Source organism: Lampetra fluviatilis, chromosome 13 (genome assembly GCF_964198595.1).
Source record: "Lampetra fluviatilis chromosome 13, kcLamFluv1.1, whole genome shotgun sequence".
Taxonomy (NCBI): domain Eukaryota; kingdom Metazoa; phylum Chordata; class Hyperoartia; order Petromyzontiformes; family Petromyzontidae; genus Lampetra; species Lampetra fluviatilis.
In genome coordinates this window covers 7,762,681-7,788,673 of record NC_136287.1, presented here as the reverse complement: position 1 = coordinate 7,788,673, position 25,993 = coordinate 7,762,681, and the positions used below count along the sequence as shown (strand labels likewise).

Below are 25,993 nucleotides of genomic sequence, written 5' to 3'. Positions count from 1 at the left end.
AAAGACATCACAGTGATACACTTCGCTGCTTCCGATGCGTTTATCTGGCTTGAACACCTGAATGTGAAATTGTTGTTATTGCTCTGCATCTACATCAGCCAGATGAAAGAAGAAACATTATACTTGTTCACACAGCCAAATGAGATGTAAAGGATGCACTGTTTATTTATCATCGATAATTCCTGAAGCCTTTGGGGCAATGGTGTGGAATTATCCGTCATGTCCGGGCTGTGCCATGTTCTAAACTCAAATTAAAACAAAACTTTTTATTTTGCCAGGTAAGACCCACTGAGCTATATAGCTCTTTTTCAGAATAACCTGGCCACAAAAGATAGCTCAACGGAGTGGCTTATCACGTGGAAATTTATAACAGCCAAATACTCTAAGCGGATGTCTCTAAGTGTAGAGGAAAAAACCAGAGGACCCAGAGAAAAATCCACGCGACCACGAGAAAAGAGAGAGAGAGACACGCAGACTCTAAGTATACAGGCGTCAGGATCGGGATCGAACCCACGACCTCCTGCATACCAGGCGAGGTAGTTAACATCTCGCAACCGCGGCGCCCCTTTGTTCTGGAGGCAAGAGGGGGGGGGGCACAAACGAGTAGAGTAGGCACCTTGTCATGAACGTCGACTCTGGCGCCCCGGGACATCAGAAACTCCAAGATTTGGTTGTTGCCACAGGCTGCGGCAATCAGCAGCGGTGGTTCCCCATGCTGTGGACACAATGGAAGCACAGACCCCACATCACATTCGGGTTCGTATGTATGTCGCAGACCAAAAATTGGACAATGAACGTTGAGGGAAATGCTAGAATTTGTGTACGTATTCATGTTGAACTTCTTTCGCATCGTACATAGTGAACCGTGCCAATCGGAGGTACGGGGGAAGGTCAACAAACTAAACACAAAAAAGCAGTTCTCCAGAAATGAGTTTTCAATCTAGATTTAGAAGTGCATACATAGCTGCAGTGGCTTCTAATATCAGTGTCCTTGTCCCACGCGTTGAACACCGGATCGGGGAGAAAACTCTCTGTTGCATACGTGACACGGCACCGACTCGCCAGAGGTCGCAACCGGGTACCCGATACCCGTACACTACCCGATACCCGGCTACATGTACCCGGCCAGGTACGGGTACCCGTTTGCGACCCTGGTGTGGCCGGGTACAGGTATGGGTAGGCCGTGAGTAACCGTTTGTCACTCATTTCGGGTAGGGTACGGGTACCCGTTTGCGACCCTGGTGCGGCCGGGTACGGGTACGGATAGGCCGTGAGTCACTGGTGAGTAACCGTTTGTCACTCATTTCGGGTAGGGTACGGGTAGGGAACGGGTACCCGTACCTGGCCGGGTACGGGTACGGGTACCCATTTGCGACCCTGGTGCGGCCAGGTACGGGTACGGGTAAGGAATCAAAACCCGTTTGCGACCTCTGCGACTCGCACTACGGTGCGATGTCCAACCAGCTTCCCGGCCAATGAAACCGGAATTCGACTGCATGACAGGCTCTGCAGGTCAAACAACCTGGATCACCGCACTGCGACTCTAGCGTTGCGGTTTGTACGAGGTTATCCAAACAGATGACGGCACTTGCCTAAAATTTAAACACGTCGTTTGTGTACAGAGAGATAAACTCAGGTTCCTACATATCCCATTTGAGCGGGTTTTGCTGGACGCACACACAGAGAGTTATGTGAGCAGAATTTTAGAGTTTCCTTGATGGTTTCTCGAACTCGACATATGTGTCACTGTTTAATAAAAAAAATACAATGTTATTGCCTTTGTGTACCCAGCACTAACATTGCAATCTTTAAATATGCGCATTGCAAAAAGAGACCTCATATTAGTTGGAAAATAAGCCATGACAGCTTAACACAACCTGAAGAAAAAAACCTGACCCTAAACCTTACCCAAATATCACAAAGGAGATTAAAACTGAATTGAGAAGAAACCTCTTATAGGTTAATCCTCAAACTTGATTTGGAGCTTTCGTGACTGCAGGAATTACTCTTTGGTTCTTTCGGTAAAGTCACGTAGAAAGTAAATTAATTAAATAATAGAACACGAGGTTTCGATTGCACAAGCAGTCGTCAACGGGTAGAACTAAATTTGAGAGACAAAACACAGACACAGAGACACACAGACAGACACACACAACAGAGACACACAGACAGACACACACGCAGAGAGAGACAACACAGAGACACACAGAGAGAAACACACAACATAGACACACACTAATTTCTTGGGAGTGCATACGGGTTTTATTTTGAGAGATAGACGCAGTAATTCTGTTTGTGTGCCTTGCTCATGTGCCTTGGGGCAATTCTTCTTTTTCACATCTTTTTTTAGCATTTTTTTTTTAAGATGTGACCTAGTCTGGATTTATCCAACACAGTCCTGGGGGTGGGTGGGGTGGCAAGACAGGCAATGGGGCACTCTTCGCCGACCGCCCCCCCCCACCATTCATCACAGAATCTCTCAGAACAGCATAATGCCTGCTTATCAGCTATGTGTAAACTTATTTGACCCTGCAGGTCATCTCCCTTTCAAGTGGAACGCTAGGGGGGGGGGGCAAAGTGCTTTTAAGTGAAAACCTAAAACGTGCGGGGGGGGGGGGCTCGTCACGAGAAATGCTTCAGTTCTCGAGTCACTGCCGCACACCTCTCGAATGACTGTTACGGGAGAACAAATGCTGCAGCTGTGATGTCAATGTTATGTAATGCCGTAGGTTTGTTTTAAACTGACTACAGCCCAGTTCTTCTGTCATCGGGCTGAGTCACGGATCAAATTACCTGACTTTACACGTCGGTGAAAAAAACGACTTCTCGGCCGAATAAAGAGAAAATGGACAAAGAAGCCACGGGCCATTTTTCTCAAGCGCTTATTTAGGGTCTCGGTAATCCGTGAGGGTGGCCGACACAAGCAATAAATACACACGCACATCAAAAGAACGTTCGATTTCCATAGTGTAACGTGTAAACACCACCGCCATGTGTTTGCTTGGGAGATCAACTAAGCCCCTTCATTGCTGTATTTACCCTTGCACAGACAGCAAGACCATTCTGTGCAAAGTGCAGCAGGACAGACATGGTAATTTCTGGTCATTTCCAGCCACAGAACTTTTTTGAAAACATTTAAGCGCAAAGCACTTTGAACGACTATCCAGCAAAAAAATACAATTGTGTTTTATCGTGTGTCTAAATGCAATGACATCTCAAGACAACGCACAAGAGCGCAGGACACAAGTTGTGGATGCAGGTGAAAGAAGAACGAGGCAGGGAGGTGTGTTACAGAGACGAGAAGGCTACAGTGTAGTACGTGCTAGATAGCAAAGGTAGTCACTCTGAGTGGTGGAAAGAGAAGTGATAGGTCTTGAGCAACGTGGACAGGCAGGAAAGCAGGGCACCGAAGGGGAGGCTGTACCAGACATCAGATGCAGCAGAGGAGAAGGCTCAACCACCCCAATGAACGAAGGTGGACCGATCATGTGATGAGAAGGAATTGATTAGTGGCGCAGAGGGCACACACTTATGAATGCACAAAACCAAACATCACAGCCTCTGTGCAAGTGGTGAGTCGAAGTTGTGCGTTTAGGGCACCTAATATATCGGAACAAATAAACAAGAGCTCCTGTGTGACCTACTGTGTCCTATGCGCTGCATATTGACATAACAACTTGTGAATGCCGACTATGCAGAGCATATAATGTTACATATTTTTTAAATTACATGCTGCGGGGTGGAGTTCATCCCGCAGAGGATTGAGTTTAGATAGTTTCTTGTTTGTTACAGGGAAGATCCCGTTTATCTAGTTGCACAGCTATTTCACAATCGAGACACGTGGTGCGTGAGCACATCAACAAGACAAAGACAAAAAACATCAACACTGCAGATTAGTGCAGGGTCCTTAAGGAATAGTGCATAACTAACAAACCAAGGTATTTGACGGTCGTAAACGAAAACACGTGCAAATCAAAAGAAAACTGTGCAAATATAAAATGACAGCAAGAGGTACAGAAAAGGTTAGGTACATGTGCAAGCAAGCTCTATATTTTAGTCTAATAGTGACATAACCACAAGCGAATAGAAAAAGACAGCGCAACTATGCACAAGCAAGAGACACGAGAAAAAAAGTTAGGCACAGGTGCAAGCATGATGTGTGTTTTGGCCAAATAAAGACATAAAGAGGGGGAGGGAAGCAAGCTGTAGATGAATGAACGGCAAGGGCATTCCAGAAACGTGGAGCAGCAACATGGAAAGATGTTTTTAACCAAAGTTTAAGCAAATATAACTTTTAGTAGGAATAAGAAGGCCCTTCTGAGGCTACGGGAGGGAGTTAGAGGAAGTTAGTGATAAGTCAGTGATACTTAAGGTAAACTGACAGATTTGTTTAAGAGGACATTTCGGATGAAGACAGCCCAGTGGTAGTCTCTCCAGATATCCAGGGGGGACAGATTTGAGTTGATGTACAGGTTGTAATGATGAGTTCTATAGGGGACAGAGGGCAAAACGAAGAGCAGAGTGGTATAATGGAATGGAACTTTAAAAGGTAGATTCGGAAGCTAGGTGGTAGATGGTGTCACAATAATCAAATATAGACAGGATGGTGGCATTAACCATATTCAGATGGAGTCGAGGTGGAATACAGCCTTTGTTTCTGCAGAGGAATCCAAGTTTGGGTTTTATCTGTTAACCACGTGGTCAATTTGTGTCTTAAAAGACAGTTTCAAGTCCAGGATAAAGGCCTGTAATGTATTTAATGTTAATTTTGTTCGGCAATGATGACCACAATTATTTAAGGCTGGACATTAGTTATCAGAGAGTCGATGTGCTCTCATGCACGCTGTATTTAACAACCACACTGCAGGGCAATATGATTCTCCTTCTGTTTTCCTTGCACTGCTCGACTTTGGAATTCCCTCCCATGATCTTTTCTCCCAAGTTCTTATAACCTTGCTCAATTCGAGAAATGTATTAACTCTATTATATTACAACTTGAATGGTGCTGTTTGTTGCTGGTCGCTTGGCATTTTGGGGCATTGAGCCTGAGCTCAGCTACCTGTGAGTAGTATACGGTAATAAAGAATGCCTCTGAGACACATGGGTCTGCTCTCGACAAAGCAGAGTGGGGTCACAATAGCGATAGCCTGACCAAAGATGCACATCACAGAATGCAATGCAAACAGGAAGCGATTCATTGCAAATATTTTTGAAGAGGGATAGACAATGGCCTCACTGTTCTCCAGGCATTCAATGAATTGTTGAATGAAATGCATTCATATTATAATCAACCTCTTCACTCGTCGCATACACGTAACCTGATTCACCTCCAGTTACAAAACAGAAGCATGTGTTGTGCAAGGGTCACGTGAAAAATATTACAAGTATACTGCAGGTTCCGTGGAGTTGCCCTTATTTTGCCATTTCAGAGCCCTTTCAGACAGCAAGTCTCCTGTGCAAAGGAGACCAATCTTTTTCAATACATAAACTATTGTTATTGGACTGTGGAACAAAAATCGATTAAAAAAAAGACTCAGTTGTTTTTTGGTTTGGCCATTTTTGGTTTGGCCATGTTTGTTTGTTGTAGTACAGAGTTAGACTGATGGCCTCAATCTAAGTTGTCTTGTGGTTGTTGTTGTTGTTGTTTGACTTGCATCCCACTGGGATATTTGCACAGGGTTGGTGTACGGTGATTTTTTCTGCAATATTTTGCTGTCTTTTCTTGGATTTTCTGTTTTCACATAGTCACTTTAAGATGTTTTCTTGTTCATGTTTTTTTTTTGTTGCGGTTGCACCCTATTCAAGAGCCGAATGGCTCACAGGGCTATACCTAATAAATTAACTTTGAACTTTGAACCAAATACAGCGAGTACATTCTTGTGTTAGTATTGCCTCGAGGAATCGATGTTAAATCAACACAGGGCATGTTGCCCCAGCAATTGTTCCAGGAAACGAATTGTGGGCAATTCTCAAAACATGGCTATGAGTCCGACAAACAATGGTTTACGCTTGCGGAGGAGATAATCACTGCGGCCTGGAATGACCACGCAAACTGTGAGACAAATCGCTCACCCACTTATCGTCCCACATCACAACGAGGGCTGACAACGGAGTCTGCGAACCCCAGAACTCAATGCAAGCTCAACACTAATCTTCCCGGCAATGCCTACGTTAATATCGATTGCCTTTTATAAACACTGGTGGCTGTTGGGCTAATGAGGTCAATATGAGGAGTGAGGAGCGGGGTTGGTGAGGGGGAAAATGAGAGATTTGAGAATACTACTATAATGAGCCAAGAATGTGTGTGTGTCCCACGCGTGACGTCACTCCACGAGGCCCCCCCCCGTGACGTCACTCCACATGAGGCCCACCCCCCTCATTAATATTCATGAGTGGATTTTTACATGAACGAAGGTCGAGCTGAATTAAATAATTATTTCGCAAACTTGCTTCAAATATGACGTTTCTTTCCACAAAGTGACGGAAAAAATGTATCTACACAGCACAGTGCTATATCAGTGCATGGCATCACTGCCAAAAGAGGCCCCCCGCCCCTTTATTAATATTCATCACATGCGTGGAAATTTACACTCACGCACAAGAAGGTCGCGCACTCCACATGCCGCACCCCTCCCCTCATTAATAATCATGAGCGGGCGACGTCACTCCACATGCCACACCCCTCCACAATAACCATTCACGGGTGACGTCACTCCACATGGGGCAACCCCCCCCCCCCTCATTAATAATCATGAGCTGAACAATTTTTCTCTTGAAAATTTCAGATTTACTGCAATATACACCCGTCCTTGGATGGGCAAAAAAGCTGGTGAATGAATAAAAGAATGAATGAGAGGGAAGGGAGGAGGTGGGGGCAGGGGGGGGGCTTGCCTTGTTGGGCTGATTCAGGTCGTAGCCTTTGAGCGACTCGAGCAGGTGACGCAGGCCCGGCAGGTTGTCGTCGTTGATGGCGTGCACGATCGCCTTGACGACAAACGAGTCCTCCTCGTCCTGGGCACACGACCGACACGATCCGACGTGACCGAGCACAAAGAACGGAGCACAAAGAAGAACGCTTTAGCGTTCGCGGTAAACGCGCTGTGCCATCAACCTGGCGACCTCGCTGTGGTTGCCGGTAATGGCTGACATCAGTGGTGAGTGATATCAGAACTATTATTATTATTATTATAATAATGGTAATAACTTTAAACAACGTCAGTTGATCCCCACATAATGAGTGATCCAGTCAAGTGGTCGGAGAGTTAGGAGACCGAGATGATCCCTAAAGTTAATCCTGGTTGTCACTATCAATCACTGTTCTTATACATGATCAAATAAACTTCATTTATCCATCTGGTATGCTGATATTTTGACTTTGTAAAAAAATTGCGACCAAAATTTGTGCAGGGGAGTGAAGTATGATGTGAGGCTTCAGGTCACTCGCTCAATGTAGTTTTATCAACGATTCCAGTTTGGACAAAATTCACCTCATTGTTAGAACAGGATGGTGCTAGCTGGTGCGTTAACAAAGCACGAGAATAAGACAATGAAAAACATCGTGCATTCGCGGTTACAAAGACGAATGACAGCTCTCGTTCGGGTCTCTCACCAGCGTGTCCGTGCTCTTGTTGATATTGAGGTTGCTCCGTGACAGGAAGGAGCGAGATAAGCGGTTGCAGAGGGAGATGAGTCGCACCGATTGCTGCCAAAAGAATTGTGGTGGTGATGACAACAAAAACAATAGCTTCCATCGTGACAACTGTCACTACACGTCACGCACCCGACAATAAGCGTGGGTGTTTGTTTGGGGCCCCTCCGGAATAAGTTTGTTTTTAGACATACAAAAAACCATCAGCCAGTGAGTCAGCACACGCATTGTGTGCATGTGTGTGTGTAAACACACATATGTGACTCATATTTTAATATCAAATTAAATACTAGTTTAGCCTTTTAGTGAAATGGATTTTCAGAGTAACCTAACTAGCACGTATGATGCCGTGTGGTTTACATTTCGTTCACCTTTGCGTGGACTGACATTTAGTTTTTTAACCTTTAACTTGCTGACCCGCACCTACCGGATATCTGTGAAAAAGAGTTCTTAGCTCATCAGATTCCTCCAGGACCAATAAAGATTCTGATACTGTTTTGATCTGCACACACTTTTCTCAGTAGACAAGAATTTCAATCAGCTGGTATGAACATTTGCTGGCTGTATGGTGATCGCACGTGATATTACTCAAGGACTGATACAATGGTCAAAAGCGTGTCTTTAGTAGTCGAAAAATCACCCTTTGTATGCATTATTACTCATATCTATTTGCTGGTTCAACCTTGGCAATGCGTTTGCCTCCCTGTAAAAACCTGAAGAACAATAACCATGACGATAATGGGTGACCGACCGTACCTTCCACTTCCGCCGGGCATTAAACTTCTTGAACTTCTCCATGTTGACAACTGAAGCCTTCCTGCTCAGGGCTTGCGTCGTGTCCTTGGGCTGTGGCGGCAGCGGTGGGAAAAAATGCAAGTCAAAAATGTTGATGTAAAAAAAAAATATGTACGTCTGGAATTTATTTTTAAAATGTTGGCACACGGTGACTATGTCTAAAATAAGTCCACCTTCAATGCATAACAGCTTACTGCAGCAATAACCAGAGCAAAGGACGACCCAAGAGCAAACAATTGTGTTCTCGTTGCGTCGGTTTGCCAATGAGGCCATTTAAGTTTGAATACGTGAAAAACATTTTACCCAGAGAACAAAACTTCAGTACCAGGACCTCTTCAGACCATTCCTTTTCAGGTTGTAGAGCCAATTTATTATTACTTATTTTTACATGTGGGAAGAAACTTGAGTTGCAAGGGAAAGCCCAGGCCAACCACCTTTGGTATAATTCCATACAAATGCCACTTCCTGCAATGTGCCTTAGCATTATGCCTGTATGTACCAGGCATAGCTTTGGGGTTGGTGATTCATGCGAGGATGGGAGTGCTGTAGCTGCACCGGTTGAAGCGTCACGTCTGCCGTGTCGTCACTCAACGAACGCGGCCACGAAACAAAAGCGGTGGGACAAACGGCGAGACACACCCCACGCTCTGCAATCAAAACGATCGACCCAAAATTCACTTGCCTTGATCCACGGGTGAGATAGGCAGTCCTTCACCGTCATCCTCTTCCTGCGGATGAGGACAGAGGCACGGTAAAAACGTAGGGCAAAGGTGTTTTCGACCAGCCGTCAAACTGCCCAGTCAGCTCTGAACGGCGTTATTCGACTTGTTCAATTTTCCCACCGCCCTCCCTTGGGCTGTCGTCTGGTTGTAAATAGAGATTTAACTTCATTTGACACATTTGATCACACTTATACGACCCTGACCGAATGAGAAGGAATGATGGGCAGTGGTCAAAAAACTCATGAGAGCGGCAAGCCAAAGGAGTGAAGATGCTCCAGCGCGCAACCACTGCGGAGACGGAGCGTGGACAGACCACAGCCGGTTATGATTTCTATGATTACAAGTTTTTCTTCTCATAAAAGAAAGCAGACAGACGAGTGGCACGTGCAGTGTTATCTACCACGTCGCAAACGCTCACGTGCCCGTGCTCATGCTTGTCCTATCAACTCTGGTTCATTTATTTTCCTACATGGCCCTCACTACGCATTTGAATAAAAGGGGATCTATAAACACTTTCAAGGAAAAGTTAAAGTTTGCTTGTACAGTACAACAAAGAAAAAGAAGTGGAATTTGCATCATAAACCGCAGCTTGAACACCCATAACAACCCTGGCTGCTATAGGTTGCGACCACGGTGGCTGCTTTGGTGCCAGACCAAGGCAAGAGAAAAAAAAACAAGGAAATTAAACCCACAGTGAGAAGCAAACACACACAATGCTCGACTACCGCATTTCAATAATCCCTTAGAGGCACACCAGACACACCACGTAATGAATCAAGAGCCCACGCTGCTTTGTCTGACAAAAAGTTAATTGGGCCTCACAGTGGTGTTGGGACATTCTTCAATTGATTTGTTAATTGAAAGTGCTGCACTGTGTTGTATGTCCATTTATCCTAAAAACGCTCTCTATTTGTGCTGAATAAATGAATCTTTTTCAGTTTTTTAATTGGACATTCGCCTTTAGCTACAGAATTACAGTAGCACCTCTCTTAACGACCATACCGACCATTACCCTGTTAACGACGGGCTGTTAATTAATGCATTGATTGACGGGCTGTTAATTAATGCACTGATTAACCATGTTTCTTTTAATATGATGTGTTTATCATGTTGTTAGCATTTTTACGTATTAATATCCATTGTTTAAATAATATAAGGTAAATGTTTTGGGTGAATAGGGTACCTTTTGGATACTATCGAAACATATTAAGCCTTTAACATGTATTTCCTATACTTGCTTAACGCAATTCGCTTAACGTATCGCGGAAGCAAATTACCATCATTAAGAGGGGTTTCTACTGTACTTAAACGAACATCTGCACAAGTTATGACCTTCTAAAAGGCAAGTGTCAAAACCTCACGCGGCTCACGCATCACGGCCCCTCTGCCCGCTTTAAAGTTTGAGCGATTATCTCCAAACTGTTCTGCCTACTCAGCCATGCTTGCGTTAATCTGCACCGACTACTCACTGGTCTTTATGGTCTGAACGGAAGCCCTTTTCTCAACAGATGTTTGGACTTACAGGGCACAGGGTAGCACGGTCAAAGGGACACACACCGATGTGCACCCATATCAGATGCAAGACAGGTCACATAAACCTCTCACAACTAACACCTTAACCTGGCAGTTCAATGTCAGCTATAATGATATCAGTATGAGAAGTAATCTTTTACAATTAGTATACACTATACTAATACATTGCCCGATGAACCTAGTGACCAAATTCGATCCATGGCCAAAGTGGCAAGTGATATTTTAAGTGGTCCACCATTCACCAACCCGCACTGACCAGCGTGGTGAAGTATGGTCAAACAACCCCCATGGCTGACACGGCGTGGGAAGGCCTTCACCCAGAATTTGATCGACGTAGCTCTGTACTCACACAATAGCCGTGTTGTGAACGGTTGGTGTGCGAAAGAATTTCAACATACATACACACATACGCGTAATATAGATTATATTTATGTCGCTGGGAAGGGCACAATAATCTGTTAGGGTCTACTTCATGGGCGTCCTATGATGGTACAGATGATATACATTACAGATCTTAGTTACACAATCATGGTTAGATAGGTCGCGATACAAACATCAAGTATCAGAACATGCTTTACATGTCGGTACATCTAATGGGTTCATGAGACACTGCCAACCAACACAAGTCTCTGCATTCAGCACAATGTAAAAAAATGTTTAATTAAATCTCAACCGTGAATTGTGGTACCTTATCAATTCTCGAGGGGGGAGGGGGGGGGGGGAATTATTATACCCAGAAATGCCAAAAGGCACCTTTGCCTTCCCCCTTACGCCTTTCAGCCACATCCCCACCTCTTTCCACAGTGGGATAGTCCACTTTGTTCTTCCGACTCAACCAAAGAACCCGGGAATGGGGGAGGTTCTGGAGTTAGTGTCGATGGCGAAAATATCTCACTTGGGGTCCTTGACGAGCAACCTGAGGATGAAATCCATGGCCAGCTGGCTCGTCTGATCAAAGTACTCCTCGTCAAACTCGTACTTGACCCCGGTGATGTTGGTGAGCGTCTCTTGTTTGCTATCGCCCAGGAAGGGAGAGGCACCGCTCAGCCTGGACACACAAGGCCAGGCGGTTACTTCAAAGGTCAGGAGGGTCAGAAAAATCTCCACACACACACACACGTGCGTACGTGCGCGCGCAAGAGCAGTGGAGAAACTCTTTGCTTTATTTGAGATTTTCGAAAAGCAAGTGGGGGCAAGGGGTCGTTCCAAGGCTGCGCAAATATTAACACCGCAACATGAAATTTAGCAAACTTTAAATAAATATTGTTCAGAAACAGGATTATTTTCATTCCGACACCACAAACGATTGCCGGATCTTAGTATGAATGTAACAAACTTGGATTGAACATTGACACAATCGTGTTTAATCAGTGTTCATGGTGTTTTTGTAGAAATGTGGCATGCTTTTCCGATCTTAGACTGAATTGTGATAAAATGTTATTACTCACAATATATACGTGATGACTCCAATACTCCTGTAAAAAATGAAAACACCAGTTACATTCAAATCTTTAAATACCTTCCTAATAGAAGAAAAAGGAGTGTGTGTTACTTAGTGTGTTACTTAAAATTTCAAATACATTTCGTTCCAAACTTAAAAATGATTTGCTTCATACCATAAAAACGAGTGTTTACTGTATTGGATAAATTGTTTCACTTGTGCTTTGCGTTCAGATTTTGTCCTAATTAGGTAGGCCCGCAACATTGCACCGGTCCTCCTACCCGGCGATTTCGTGAATTATCACAATTTGCGTGTCACGATTTGAGTTCACAATTAATTATTTGTCGCCATCTCATTCATATTGTTTCCTCTTCATCAAACATGTCCAGTTTGTCTGGGCCAACAGCGTAAATGTGACTTGGCATAACATATGCAAGTAATCGCTTCTAATGCATGTGATTCGATGGATGTATCTTGAAAGAGTTTGTTTTACTTGATGAATCTATGCATCTTTACATATTTTTTACTGGGTGCAATTGTGAACAATAACTAGATGTGACATGAGTGCATCTAATCGGCATAATCATTGGCTCACTGCAGCTCAAAGACTCGGTCCTACAAGGAGTGTGGTCAAGTTCGTTAGGGTGTATGTTAATGTTTCACATGGGGAAGGACACTCACCACATGTCCGCTTCCAACCCCAGTGGTTCGTAGTTCACCACCTCGGGAGCTGTAGGGCAGTGGCGAGCGCACAGGACACACGTGTGGTGCACGTGAACAGAAGAGAACCACTCCATGCAACACAATACCATTCGGGTTTGTCCAGCATCTCTGAAGATGCGTTTATTTATCTGGATATGATAACAAATACACCTACGATAAACAAAGGTGCAAATAAGCAGAGAGAGACTGGATACTTTGAACTATGTCGAAAGAAGCAAAGAGATGGAACTCGTAGATTATAGTGACATATTGACTCAAGGCGCGCACCCACGAACTCGGGCGTGCCGAAGATGTTGCGGAACTCGATCCCCTCTTCGATAATGTGCGCCAGACCGAAGTCGATGAGCTTGATACGTGGATTTCGCTGATTGCACTCGAGCAGCATGATGTTCTCTGGCTTTTGACAACAAAACACAAACCTTGATTAGTGGGTGGTTGCAGTTCTTTAGTGTCAATATACTAAATGCCTCTGTTGATATGTAAACTGTGACTTTAACATAGCCACTTCCGTGACCAGTTACATCATGCTAATCTCCCAGTTACTTGCTCATTTCTGACTTTAACATCCTGCTAATTCTCTCACATTAACACAGCTTATTCAATGCTAAATTCTTCTGTTGATATATAAACTCCTTTGTCAAGGCGCTCTTCTCCTCCCACCCAGCTTAAAATACGCCGCCAAGCTTAGCAGTGTTCATTGGAGCGCTGTCTTTCAGACAGCTCTGTCTTCACCTGAGGACGGCCGCTTGTGTTGTGGCCGAAACGTCGTGAGAATTTTATTTTATTATGTTTTATTTTTATTATTTTATTATATCCCTTCTACGTGACTTTACCGAAAGAACCAAGAAGAAAAAAACTGAAACCACAAAGAACGGCTTCCATTAAAACCATACACCAGTTCTCTACGCTTGAGCCATTTCAACGAAGTGCAGCGCGTAAACCACCGCCGTTTGTCCGAATCGCTTGAGGCAGCAAGCACCGTTTTAGATTCAACGTGCAGGTCGTGACTCCCACGGTGAGAGACGCGTGTAACAACCACCGAGATAAAACGCTCCTCTAGGGCCTCTTCGACTTTGTGAGGATTTCCCATAATGCTGTGCAGCGCGAACATATTTTAGTACGTGGTACTGTGACCCAGGGGTTGAGCGCGGGAGGGCATTGGTTAACACACAGCACTTACCGATCCTGAAAACCCGAGTTCAATTCTAAGCCATGGCTAAATAAGATTTTGTAATTCAGTAAATTCTTGTTTTTCAAGTCAATGCTGCTGCCATCCACAGGCCTCTTCTTTATATGTTTAAGATGAGCAATTCCTGCGCGGGTAACGAATGTGTGCAGATAAGGCGAACATGAGTGGAGAGTGATAGCTGAACCAGTACAGACCCACCTCCTTCCCTCTAAACCAAACTGCACTGACCACCCACGGTAAGGTATGATCAAACAGCCCCCACGTCCGTCACGGTATGGGGGAGGCCTTCGTCCAGCAGTGACATGACACAGAGCTGTCCTGTGGTCAACGCTTATGAACGACCGACTTTCTTTTTTTTTAGGTTTCAAAAATTACATTCAAATAAAATATGCTCTCTGCTTCTAAAGCACGTTCAATCGCAACGTGGACGCGTAACTTCCAATGGGACGAAAACCAGCCTGGGGCGCAGCAAACACCAAGATCTTAAAATCCTTGAGTTCATAGCCCGAGTGTCGCCCCCCCCCTGCCACCACTTGACTCCAGCACCCTCACCTTAAGGTCAAAGTGCGCGATGTGCTTAGAGTGCAGGTAGTGCACGCCATCCAGGATTTGCTTGATGAACTCGGTGGCCTCCTCCTCACTAAGGGCGTCCTTCTTCGCCAGGAAGTCAAACAGCTCGCCGCCCGACACCCTGGTGATGACAGCAGCCACCACACAACCAGAGCTTCGACATGTACACAGTACAACGTCGCATATCCGACCAATCACAAGACCGCCCTAACCAATTAACCGCCCACACCCCATTGCAGTATATGTGCATGGTATTTTTCAATGCATGTTCGCAAACACATTTTCGCAAAACAGTAATGTGTGGTTAGCCTCGCACACCTTCACTGACATTTAGAGCAAAGTAGAGTCTCGTTTGCGCTCCATTATATTCCAGGAACCCATCTGTACGCGGCGTATTTTTAAATCAAAGTTCGCAGATCCCACCATTTCACATGCAGGAATGTCTTCTTAAGCTCACGTATGTTCACTTGCTTCTTGCTACCTATTTGCACATGTAACTGTTTTTTACACAAATGTGCCTACATCCGACCCTTTCCCTTATCTGCCAATCCCCTCAGTCCGATGCAACATTTTACTGCACGTTTCCCGGTGACAGGAGAAGCAGACATCACAGTTGATAGGGCTACTCCGGGGCAGAGGATGATTAATCATTTATAGATGCCAAGATGCAGCATGTCTGAGCACCTGCCTGTCGACATCAGACATGCGACTGCAGTGTTGATCAATGAGCCGCCTGCGGCTCCATTTTGTATCTTGTGATAAAAGCAGCCAGGCGAGTGATGCAGCAGAAAAAAAAACACACCCCATGCAGGGGACTGCCAAGGAACGGCACGTCTTTAACAACGATTGTCACCTGTCCTGATTTTCCCAGGATTGTCTCGGGATATTAAAGGTCTTGGTTTTTGTCAGCCTCATAACAATAATACACCACTCAAGCCGATGCGTTGATATTTGTTCCCCTTCTGGTATTGCGATACTTTTTCTCTCTCCATGATATGGACCTCAGGAGGTGGCAAACCCTACGTGCAAATGAAGCTCGATTTAACAAAGTGGCCAGCAAAATTGCTCGGCAAAGCGGGAGAAAACAGCCTTTCAATGAGGCTTCAGAGATGACAGAAGTTGAAAAAAAAATCCCAGTTTTGTTTTCCTTTCTTCAAACTTTGCAGGCTACATTGGACGACGATGCCATTTCCACAGCCAAAAAAAACACGAGCCAGTCTGCTTTACGTCAATGCCATTCAACGATAGCCCATAAAACGATGGAAAAAACTGCACTATGGGTGTGGAAATATATACTGCGATTGTGTGCGTGTCATATGCAGGCACATAGAATGCCTATAGGTCCGACACATTAGATATTATAGAGTACATGTATATTAGGCATGTAACGATGCATCTTTTCCTTCATTAAAATAGATTATTACACTCAAAGATACATGCACTGAATCATGTGTGTGAGAATTTACTAGATATGATCTATGTTAACTATATGAAACTTATATGCCAACATGACATTTAGGGTCAGTGGGTAAAGTGGAACAAAGTACAAATAATTAATTATTCAAATTAATTGTCACCCTAAATCATTACAATGTCTCCATTCGGTGAAGTTGAATCATTCAATTCCGAATGCATATAGACCTACATTAAAACAAGTGGTGTCGACAAATGGGCTCGGTCTGATGGTTTTCATCAATGAGGAAATACGAAAATGAAATGGGGAAACAAAAATTCCAAAAACCTGCACCATCGAATCGGTTGAAAGAGCCGCACATTTGCCTTTAAGCTGGAAACAATAATCTTACAAAGATCCCACCCCGCGAAAAACATCGCGCTTGCAACGCACTTGACATTCTAAGCAGGCGCTCCCCGCCAACTGCACGAGCTGCCCAGTTTTACGATCGCGCTCAGCGGCACGGGCGGCAACGATCACCGTTCCGTCTTACTGCCAAATCCCACGATCCGTGCGCAAGAGAAGCCTCGTTTGCATTTGGGCTCACGCGGTGGCATTGGAGGGGGGCGGTTGCACACGATGCCAGAGTGTGCCGCGTCACACGTGGCCACGGCAACAGCTGCATCGCCACCGCGGCCCGCGTCACCGAGATGGAACGCCGAGTTTTGGGATGTTTGCTCGAGGGACATATCAGCGGTGGAATCCAATCTAAGGTTAACCAACATCCCGTGCTCTTTTAACCCCCCCCCCCCCACCAAGGCCCACCCAGTGCTGAATCATGGTTAGCACGGTCCTTGGTGCAAGGATTAAAGAAAAAAATAATTTTGTAGCCTGCCACCTAGGCTCTTTCGGCCTGCGAGCAGTTGCACCACCTGCACACTCAATAGCAACCAACATAACTGGGCCCACCAACCCCCTACACCTGGCCCACCCACCCACCCACCTCTCTTTCACTGGTGTGCTCTTTCACACTTCCCTGAGCCTGCCCGCACCATCAGCCTCAGCTTGTTAGGAATATTCAGTCAACCAAAACTGCAAAACAAACTAGCCCGATAGAAAATGAACTACTTTTGGGCTCGAGTTGGGCGTGGATCGCTGGCGTTTATATGCACTTGTTCGGTTTGAATGAGCAGCGCACACACTGGAAACGTGCAGTGTCATTTTTGTACGTGTGCCTGGGCAGTGTAAACGAATGCACAAGCGCAGGCACACAAGTGTACACAGACAAAGAGCCCCAGTACAGCCTTAACAGACTGTTGGGGCAAGTGCTGTTAGCAAGTAGCACCTATAAGGGCCAGTATGGCACACAAGGGGGTGGATAGCCAGCACCAACGCTGCCTTTGTCTCCCTCGTAGCGATATTAACACACCGCACCAAGTACTCAATTGAGGCCGAGTCGAACTAGGGGAAGCCCTGCACCACTTCAGATAATTGTCACTGGTGTTGACCATGAGTGGGAATCGAACTCGTGTCGCCGGGTGTGCAGTGCAGTGAGCTAACCACTGCACTATCGCTCCCGACACAAGTATACATACGATTTAAAGCTTTCGTGACTGCAGGGATTCATCTTCTTGGTTCTTTCGGTAAAGTCACGTAGAAGGGAAATAATAAAATAATAAAAATAAAACATAATAAAATAATTCTCACGACATTTCGGCCACAACGCAAGAGTCTGACTCTGCCTTCTCGACAGACCTGTTCTCCACCTGAAGACGGCTGCTTGCGTTGTGGCCGAAACGTCGTGAGAATTATTTTATTATGTTTTATTATTATTATTTTATTATTTTCCTTCTACGTGACTTTACCGAAAGAACCAAGAAGAAGTATACATACGCGCACACAGACACGCAGACACACTCGCAGTGACTAAAACTGTGTGCGCAAGCTCAACCTGTCAAATGCTGCGGGTGAGCATTTAAACCACGTATCGGAGACTCCTTCGACAAACGGAGCCAGTTCTGGGGACACATTTTTTTTCCTGTTCGAATCAGGAAACAGCTGCAAGCTCGGAAGGACAATTTAATTGGAAGAGAACTACGTACCAGGGACAAAGGGTGACATGAACAGCATCCGTTTGTCACACTGGCCGAAGGCATTTGCTCTTGTGGGAGTGATCGACTTTCATCTTAAGCACAACTTACTTTCCAATTTTTCTTCCACTGTGTGTGGCTCTTCAGTACAAGCTGCTTTCGTGTGGCGGGCAGCCACAACTCTGTACAGAAAGCCTCTGAGTTTGACAGATTAATAGTGGGTCACGTTCGAAAACTCTTTTGGGTTTTAATAGCAAAGTGCTCATGAGGTACCGCTTTTCTAAATTGCGCGTCGTAAAATGAGCGTATTTTAAATTCAGCGCTCCGTTCAGCTCATCAATGGGAGTCCCTGTCCTTAACAGCGCGTGGCAGTCACAATTACATCTGCATCGGATGTGACATTGGCATCACTGTCGATGCACTGGCACAAATAAAAATGTGATAATTAAATCTACCTTAGTTTCAAATAAAGGAAATAAACAATTAACAACCCTACAATCAACTCAACCAACTACAGTATTTCCCCCAAAAAGCTATGCACGTGTGCTATTTATTTGTACACTGCTTTTTAAATTAAGAAACCCTGAGCTGTTTTCTTGGCTAGCACACAGCTTCTATTAGACATGGTGAAACGTTGCCACTCAAGAAATGGTTGACCTTTCTATGGCTATCTCCCCGCGTTACGGAAAGGGGTGTCCATAATTTCAAGCTTTACGTCACGCTGAGAAGAACAAACATACCATCACCTAAAAAAAACTCTCCGATTTCCAAAATGACACTTGTAAATACTTGAACACATTTAAAAATATATTTTTAAATAAATTCTTTCAGATGTACTTATGCGGCTGACTAGAACGCTGTTTGTTCCGAGATTAGGAAGCCACTGGAGCTATGCACTTTTAAATCTAGAATGAAAACTAATTTCTTGACAATTGCTTTCTGTGTCTAGTTTGTTGTGCTTCCCCCGCAACTGCAATTAGCACGGTTGGCTACGTATGGGACGAAAGTTCAACGTAAATACATACATACATTTTAGCATTCCCTCAAAGTTCATTGTCCAATTTTTGCTCAGCGACACGTTTATCGATGACGTTACGCATCATAAGTTTTATCAATAAACAAAATAATAGGCAACGAGAATGCATAATACAATGGTGTCCCTTGAAAAGAATAAATCTGTGACATCTGCGGGCGTAGTCGCTGAACAATAATCCCCCGTGGGCAAGGCTGGCCCGCCGAGTGACAACAATGTAAATCGTAATTGCGTCACGTATCGTAAAGACTCGACAAAGTCACGAGATGTGAACGCAATTGATAATCCCCTTCAATCCATTATGGTGACGATCCATTAGGGTGACGCCGTTATGTTGCCGGTCATAATTACAGCACTATATTTGCTGCCATGAACCCAACGTCAGCTACCGTCCTTCCAACACACTGTGGATGTGAAACAGTAAAAGGACGCATTACCGTTTACCGTGCGATTTTAAGTTCAACAAACGTCCACGGGGAAATGATGCAAAAAATAACTACGTGTTAAACGCATTCCAGTTATTAACGCGAGGGCAGTTTTTATTTTCTCGGTAATTTGCTGAAGAAAAGGATCCTGGCGAATGCCGACCTATTTCTATCAATGACCACCACAGCTACAAGAATTCTCTAAGCAACGTGAACGCACCGTCAAGGTTGCTTTGAAGAACATGAAATGTCGTTGCTACCAATGCCTTGCATTTAGGCGACAGTTGTGCTAGGATGGCTTAGCTTTTCCATCTTTCATTTCGACACAGCCACTGAACAAACTTAACAAGAATTAATGGGGACCACAAATACAACATTTTCTAGAACAGCATCTTGAAATACACTGTTACATACATATGCAGATATTATTGAAATAATAGTATTATAATTTACAGCGCTTTGTCAATTCATGCCTCCCCATGCCATGGGGGGTTTCGTGACCATGCTGGTCAGTCCGGGTTAGTGAAGGGAGGGCCTAGGGCGGACTTAGACATCACCAGACACCAATGCATTATTCACTGCCTTCGCCTAAATGTCACCTTATCACATTATTTCCACACAATTCGCAAAAAGAAAAAAACATTGATTCTTGCACGATCGAAATTGACGTGTGTATCGCAAGTGCGAGAATCTTTTTTTCTTTGCTCTTTGGTTCTTTCGGTAAAGTCACGTAGGTATAAAATAAAATAAATCACGACGTTTCGGGCGCAACACAAGCGTCCGTCATCAGGTGGGAAAGCATGGTCTGCTGCTGAGGCAGACTGTTTTAAAAGGTTTGAAATGGGTGTAGCCCAAGGGTCATAAAGAAGTGGCCGGGGCTAGTGATGTTAATGTGAGAGATTAGAGGGCACGGAAGTGGCTATGTTAATGTGACAGATCAGCATGATGTTAATGTGAGAAATTAGAGGGCACGGAAGTAGCTATGTTAATATGAGAGATTAGCATGATGTTAATGTGAGAAATTAGAGGGCACGGAAGTGGCTATGTTAATGTGAAAGATTAGCATGATGTTAATGTGAGAAATTAGAGGGCACGGAAGTGGCTATGTTAATGTGAGAGATCAGCACGATGTTAACGTGAGAAATTAGCATGTAACTGTAGAAAAGAAGCAGAGCGGCCTCCTCGACGAGGGAGTGCAACCCAACGGGTGTAATCCGCAGGGCCTGTGAGCATGAGAGTGCAATCCAAAAGACATGTGAGCATGAGAGTGCAATCCAAAAGACATGTGAGTATGAGAGTGCAATCCAAAAGACATGTGAGCATGAGAGTGCAATCCAAAGGCATGAGAGTGCAATGCAACGGACATGTGAGCATGAGAGATCAAAGAAAGAGGCATAGAGAGAGAAAGACACAGAGCGTTTTATTTTTATTATTTCCCTTCTACGTGACTTTACCGAAAGAACCAAGAAGATGAATTCCTGCAGTCACGAAAGCTTTAAATCGAAATTTATGGGCATGAACGACGGGTAAAAAAAAACCACCAAGGCAAGGCCGAGCCAAGCCGGGACTGGGGCGATGTCTCACAGCTCCAGGATGAGGATGACGTCGGCCTTGCTCTCGAAGACGTCGTGCAGGGCGATGACGTTGGGGTGTCGCAGGCCCCGCAGCACGTTCACCTCGCGCTCGATGTCCTCGCGCACCACGCCACGCCTACTTGAGCGCGCCGAGCGGCTCTTCCGGATCAGCTTGGCTGCGAACTCCTCGCCCGATGTCTTCTCGCGGCACCGCTTCACCACCGCAAAGTGCCCGCTTCGTGCGCGTTGGTGGGGAGGGGGGGGTAGAGAAAGGGAAACACGTTAAAAACGAGCAGGTGGGGGAGATGGGGGGGGAAGACAGAAGGGAGGAAACACAGAGACGGGCAGAAATGACAGAAGGCAAGACAAAGAGAGAGGAGAATAGGAGAGAAGAGATAAACTGACGGATGAATAGACAGATACGTAGACAGACATACACAAGAACAGAGAGACACAGGCAGATGGACTGTATACAGGCAAAAGGAGAAGAAATAACGACAAAAACTAGAGACACGAAGAGATGGGAGAAACATACTTGAAGGAGAACCACACACACACAAAGAGATGGATGGAGGTCACAACAGCCAAAGTAATAGGAGAGAGAAAATACATATGGAGACCTCACTTGCTTCAATAAAAAGCATTAACCACTTCATTTCACTGCAGCAAACAGCAACATGAGAATTTGAAAACCGCAACAGTTTAAACATCAGGGAGGAGCTGCACTCGTCATAGAAGAGAGCAAAATGCACTTCAGCAGCATAACCAACAACTTCACTCACACTCTAAACGGCCCTGGCCTTGAAGCTCTAATGTACTAATGCATCGATTTATGAACCAATTTGTGCATTCATTCATTTGCTCATTCATTATTTGAGCTCGGGCCGGTGGGTGACATTGGCACGCATGCCAATAGGTTGTTTAAGCAATGTCGGGGTGCAGAAAACCCGTCCATGCATTGCACAATCTCCCACGAGGTAAGGGAGCGAGCACAGGTTTGTTTTCTTGAGCAATTTCCACTGCACTTAATTCCAGTGACTCGACCCTCTTGTCCATCACCCAACTACATTTACACAGTGCAGCCCGAGGTAGCCGTGTGGCTCATGGGGGCCAAATCCATATTTCAGCCGATGAGCACCTGGGTTTGACAGCTCTTCCGTGTATTTTCATTTTGTACCGTGTGTCGTTTGGCATGGCGTCTGATATTTCCCTTTAAATTCAGCTCGTGAAGAAGTTCCATGTAGCGAAACGTTTGACCCAATGCCTAACAACACCCAGTACAGCTTGGCAACACATCAGAGCCATACGGCACAAACGCGAAAACCTACGCAGCAGTAACCTGGGTTTGATTCCAGGTTTCGGCTAACTGTGATGAAAATGGTTCTCTATTATATTTTCACTAGCTTTGACAAACATGCACTTTGGTTTGATTGAACTGCGACACTCGGTCTCTGTTCAAGTGACTTCAGAACTATTTCTGCGACATGATTTTTCCAGGCCGCTCCCCACACAATGTCCTGCATTGCTTGCTGTGAGAGTTCTGAGATGAAATGTTGTCGTCTCACAGCATGAACCTAACAGTGCAATTGAAATATAATTGGCAGCAGAAATAAATAAAAAAAATCCAATTTCAAGGTTGGGCTGAGGCTACAACAAGCAACGACTTCGCGGAATGATAAAGTCACATGGGTTTTAAAATCCACTTTAAATGTCGATGCATTTCAGTAATCACTGCTTAAATTACTACAGAGCTCCAGGAATCAAACCACCGACTGTGCAGATGGCTCAGTGGTAAGTGCCCCAACCACAAGGATATTCAGTCACCCACACCTACATGCAGTACACGTAAAGCCCTTTCGGAAATTCACTGCTGGATAAGGGCTTCTCATCGCCTTGTTGGTCGTGGGGTCAGATGACCATACTTCACCATGCTGGTGGTCAATTTGGGCTTGTGTGGGTTAGGAGCGTATATATAGGAGCATAGTAGTACAGTACAACATTGAATTTTACTGCACTGCCCTCTGCTGCCAATCCCATCGGCCTAAAGCAGCCTATAAGAACCTGTTTATTGTGCATGGTGGTAGCACATGCAAGCACTACCCAGTGCTTGCATTAGCTTATGAGATCTAACGAGACGGGTGCATTACGGGTGATTTGGTCAAAGGCACGGTTAGTTTGTCCACATGCAGTACACGCATAAACTCACGTGTGCGTTTACAACGCAAGCCTCTTGCTTTCTGCACAGCATTGAGTTTTGAGGCGTAAGTACAGTACACCACGGATCACGCATAAGCAGCGGATGCTATGCGAAAGACACGCGCGTTCCCGTGAGCAGGCCCACCATCTCCACCGTCGTCCCTTCCCCCATGCGGCCCTTGGAACAATTAAATCACGGTTCAGTGGTAACCCTTTCACGCGCGGGCAATGCATTATTTAAACCGTCCGTGGGCCCCCTCATGTCACAGCGAGTCATGATCGCGCGAGGCATCTCGAGAGAGCACGCTGCTGCCGCCGCCGCCACCGCCACCGCCACCCGTGCCCCTGGGTTCGCTCACCACACTTTCATTCATTCATTTATTTGACCGCGTTGCTGGGTCAGTTAGCCAAACATGGATCTGGGTCCTCAATCAGCAATTCCAGTTCAAGCCATGATGGGTGTCCATGAAATGCTCACTTATGCAGCAAGTGTGTTTAAGACATACACGTGCAGTGTTTGCGATGCTTGTATCCCGTCTCCTGTGAGTGAGCTTTCCCCAAGAACTCGCGTCTTCCCACGTGGAACAAACATATTTTAAGAAAGATATGTAGGAAGATTCTTCTGAGAATACTGCCGAATTGGTGAGGCTTGCATGGGTAAAATATTTTAGTTTAATTAAATAGGTGAACAGTCATAAGCCATAAGAAAAATTACAATGACAAAATATTGAAAAAGTTTGTTAACAATTTAAACCGTTTCCCAAATTATTACATTTAATGTAAAGAGACAGAGATAAGTCCTCAGACTGAGAAATTTTCTTCAAATATTTTCTTTAAAAGCAAGGCTTCAACATTTCAAGTGGAGCGCGGGGGTTTGCTTTAACGACAGTGCTGCGAGCGAATAGTTCACGACGCGTCGTGGACGCGAACAGAGCGATGCAGGTGAGCCCGGCTCCCGCTTGACGTTAACATAATGTGTCTGAGCAATGCCTGTGTCCGCGAGGAAGGAAGGCCACGGGATTCCCACGTTACCCGGTGCCCTGATGAATCGAAACCCTAATGTTTTTCCCTGTACCTATGGTGCCAAAATAAAAAATCTGCGCACGAGTGACGCATGCATATTTCGCAGTCAAGACGCCGTGGGAAGAGGTGGGTACAAAGGAAAGAGATCACCCCAACGTATAAATTAAATAAGGCGTTGTGAAAAATCTAAACCTGAACAATAGCATGTGCAAAAGTGGCCTTGCCAGTATTTATTAAGGCTCGCATAAATATAGAGTAATATTATAATTATGAAAAAAAAGTTAGCACACAGCTTGTCAAGCATTAGACACATGGTATTGTGTGTTGTACCCTGCTAGCTCTCTGGCTTACAAAGAGTACACTCAAATGCCAAAACACCAAACCCAAAAAATAATTTCCTGTCGCCACTATTTCATTAAAGCTCCACGTCCCTTTGTTTTGTTAGTGTTTGTTTTATTTGCCCCCTTTATATTAAAACTGCACAGATTCAAAAGCCACTGCCAAAGAGCTGCCGTGATTAATCCACAAAACGGGCGCTCTCATCATTTGCTGGAAATGATGTTAAACTCATTTCCATGGGAAAAAAAAGCATTTACGTACGCAGGTTTCCCATCATTTTTTGAGTGAAAACGTGCGAATGTTGAAAACTTTTGGTTAAAAGAACTTGAGAAGTTATACGACCAAATGTCTGTTGAGCCCGATGACCAAATCACCTGCGATGCGTGGGTACTCGTCAGAGCTCAGATGCTAAAAAGGGTTGGGCCTGGATATCGCTTAGATGAGCGACCACCGTGGAGTGTGTTATATAGGCTGCGAAGCTGCATGGTGGGAAATGCAGATAGAAGCCATGTTATAGTGTGCTTATATGCTCCTCACTTTCACCAATCCACAATGACCAGCGTGACATTGGCTCAATAACCCCCATGACCCATATAGTGCAGGAAGGCCTTCAGCCAGCAGTGAACTGATTAAAGCACCATACACATACACGTGTCTGCTGAACTGCCAAGACAGCAACAAAACTATTTGCCGAAATAATGCAGGGTGTTTCAAAATAATGGACCCAATTTCAAAGCGGTATATTTCACGATGGCAACATGTTACAATTACACAAAAACTTACAAACGGTTTAATGAGTTATCAAGTTTTACTAGCCATTTTATAAATGCTCTATGTGCCCTCCACCTGCTGTACGGACAACATCGAGACGATAGTTGAATTCGTCCCAAACGCCTCTCTTCTCACGTTTTACTCTGAAGTGCGTGGTCGCCCTGTGCTCTTCCCCTTACATAAACAGCCCGTTTCCTCAAATTGTCGGTACCAACGACGAATGCCCTTTGACATTGGCGGATCAATGCCAAAACGCCGTTGAAACGCACGCTGCACCGCAATTACGGATTCAGTCTTGCTGAACTGCAGAACGCAAAACGCCTTGCGTTGCGGGGTAACCATCTTGAGAATGACTGAGGCTAGGGGCGGTTTGTGCGCTGAGAGATGAATCTAGCGGTAATCATTTGAATATCTATGCCCCGCCCTCTCTATGCCCCGCCCTCTCCATGCCCCGCCCCCTCTATGCCCCGCCCTTTCAAGTGGTAAAAGTTTCATTCATGGGCGGTTCGTGGTTGCAGAGATATAGCG

At 45.0% G+C, this 25,993-nt stretch overlaps 1 protein-coding gene across 3 annotated transcripts in view; it reads right to left on the bottom strand.

The window, feature by feature from the left end:
* Positions 1 to 25,993, bottom strand: part of DAPK1 (death associated protein kinase 1) — a 68,971-nt gene that overhangs the window by 24,030 nt on the left and 18,948 nt on the right. For all 3 annotated transcript variants that reach the window (XR_013637312.1, XM_078862219.1, XM_078862220.1), the window contains exons 3-13: positions 21,147 to 21,371; positions 14,604 to 14,742; positions 13,130 to 13,259; positions 12,821 to 12,869; positions 12,147 to 12,173; positions 11,594 to 11,746; positions 9,126 to 9,171; positions 8,405 to 8,494; positions 7,610 to 7,702; positions 6,892 to 7,011; positions 617 to 715 (exon numbers count right to left, since the gene is read on the bottom strand). Coding sequence is in view for 2 of the 3 variants with exons in the window: in XM_078862219.1 (XP_078718345.1) it covers positions 617 to 715; positions 6,892 to 7,011; positions 7,610 to 7,702; positions 8,405 to 8,494; positions 9,126 to 9,171; positions 11,594 to 11,746; positions 12,147 to 12,173; positions 12,821 to 12,869; positions 13,130 to 13,259; positions 14,604 to 14,742; positions 21,147 to 21,371 (1,171 nt within the window). In the remaining variant the exon portion in view is untranslated. The remainder of the gene's footprint in view (positions 1 to 616; positions 716 to 6,891; positions 7,012 to 7,609; positions 7,703 to 8,404; positions 8,495 to 9,125; positions 9,172 to 11,593; positions 11,747 to 12,146; positions 12,174 to 12,820; positions 12,870 to 13,129; positions 13,260 to 14,603; positions 14,743 to 21,146; positions 21,372 to 25,993) is intronic.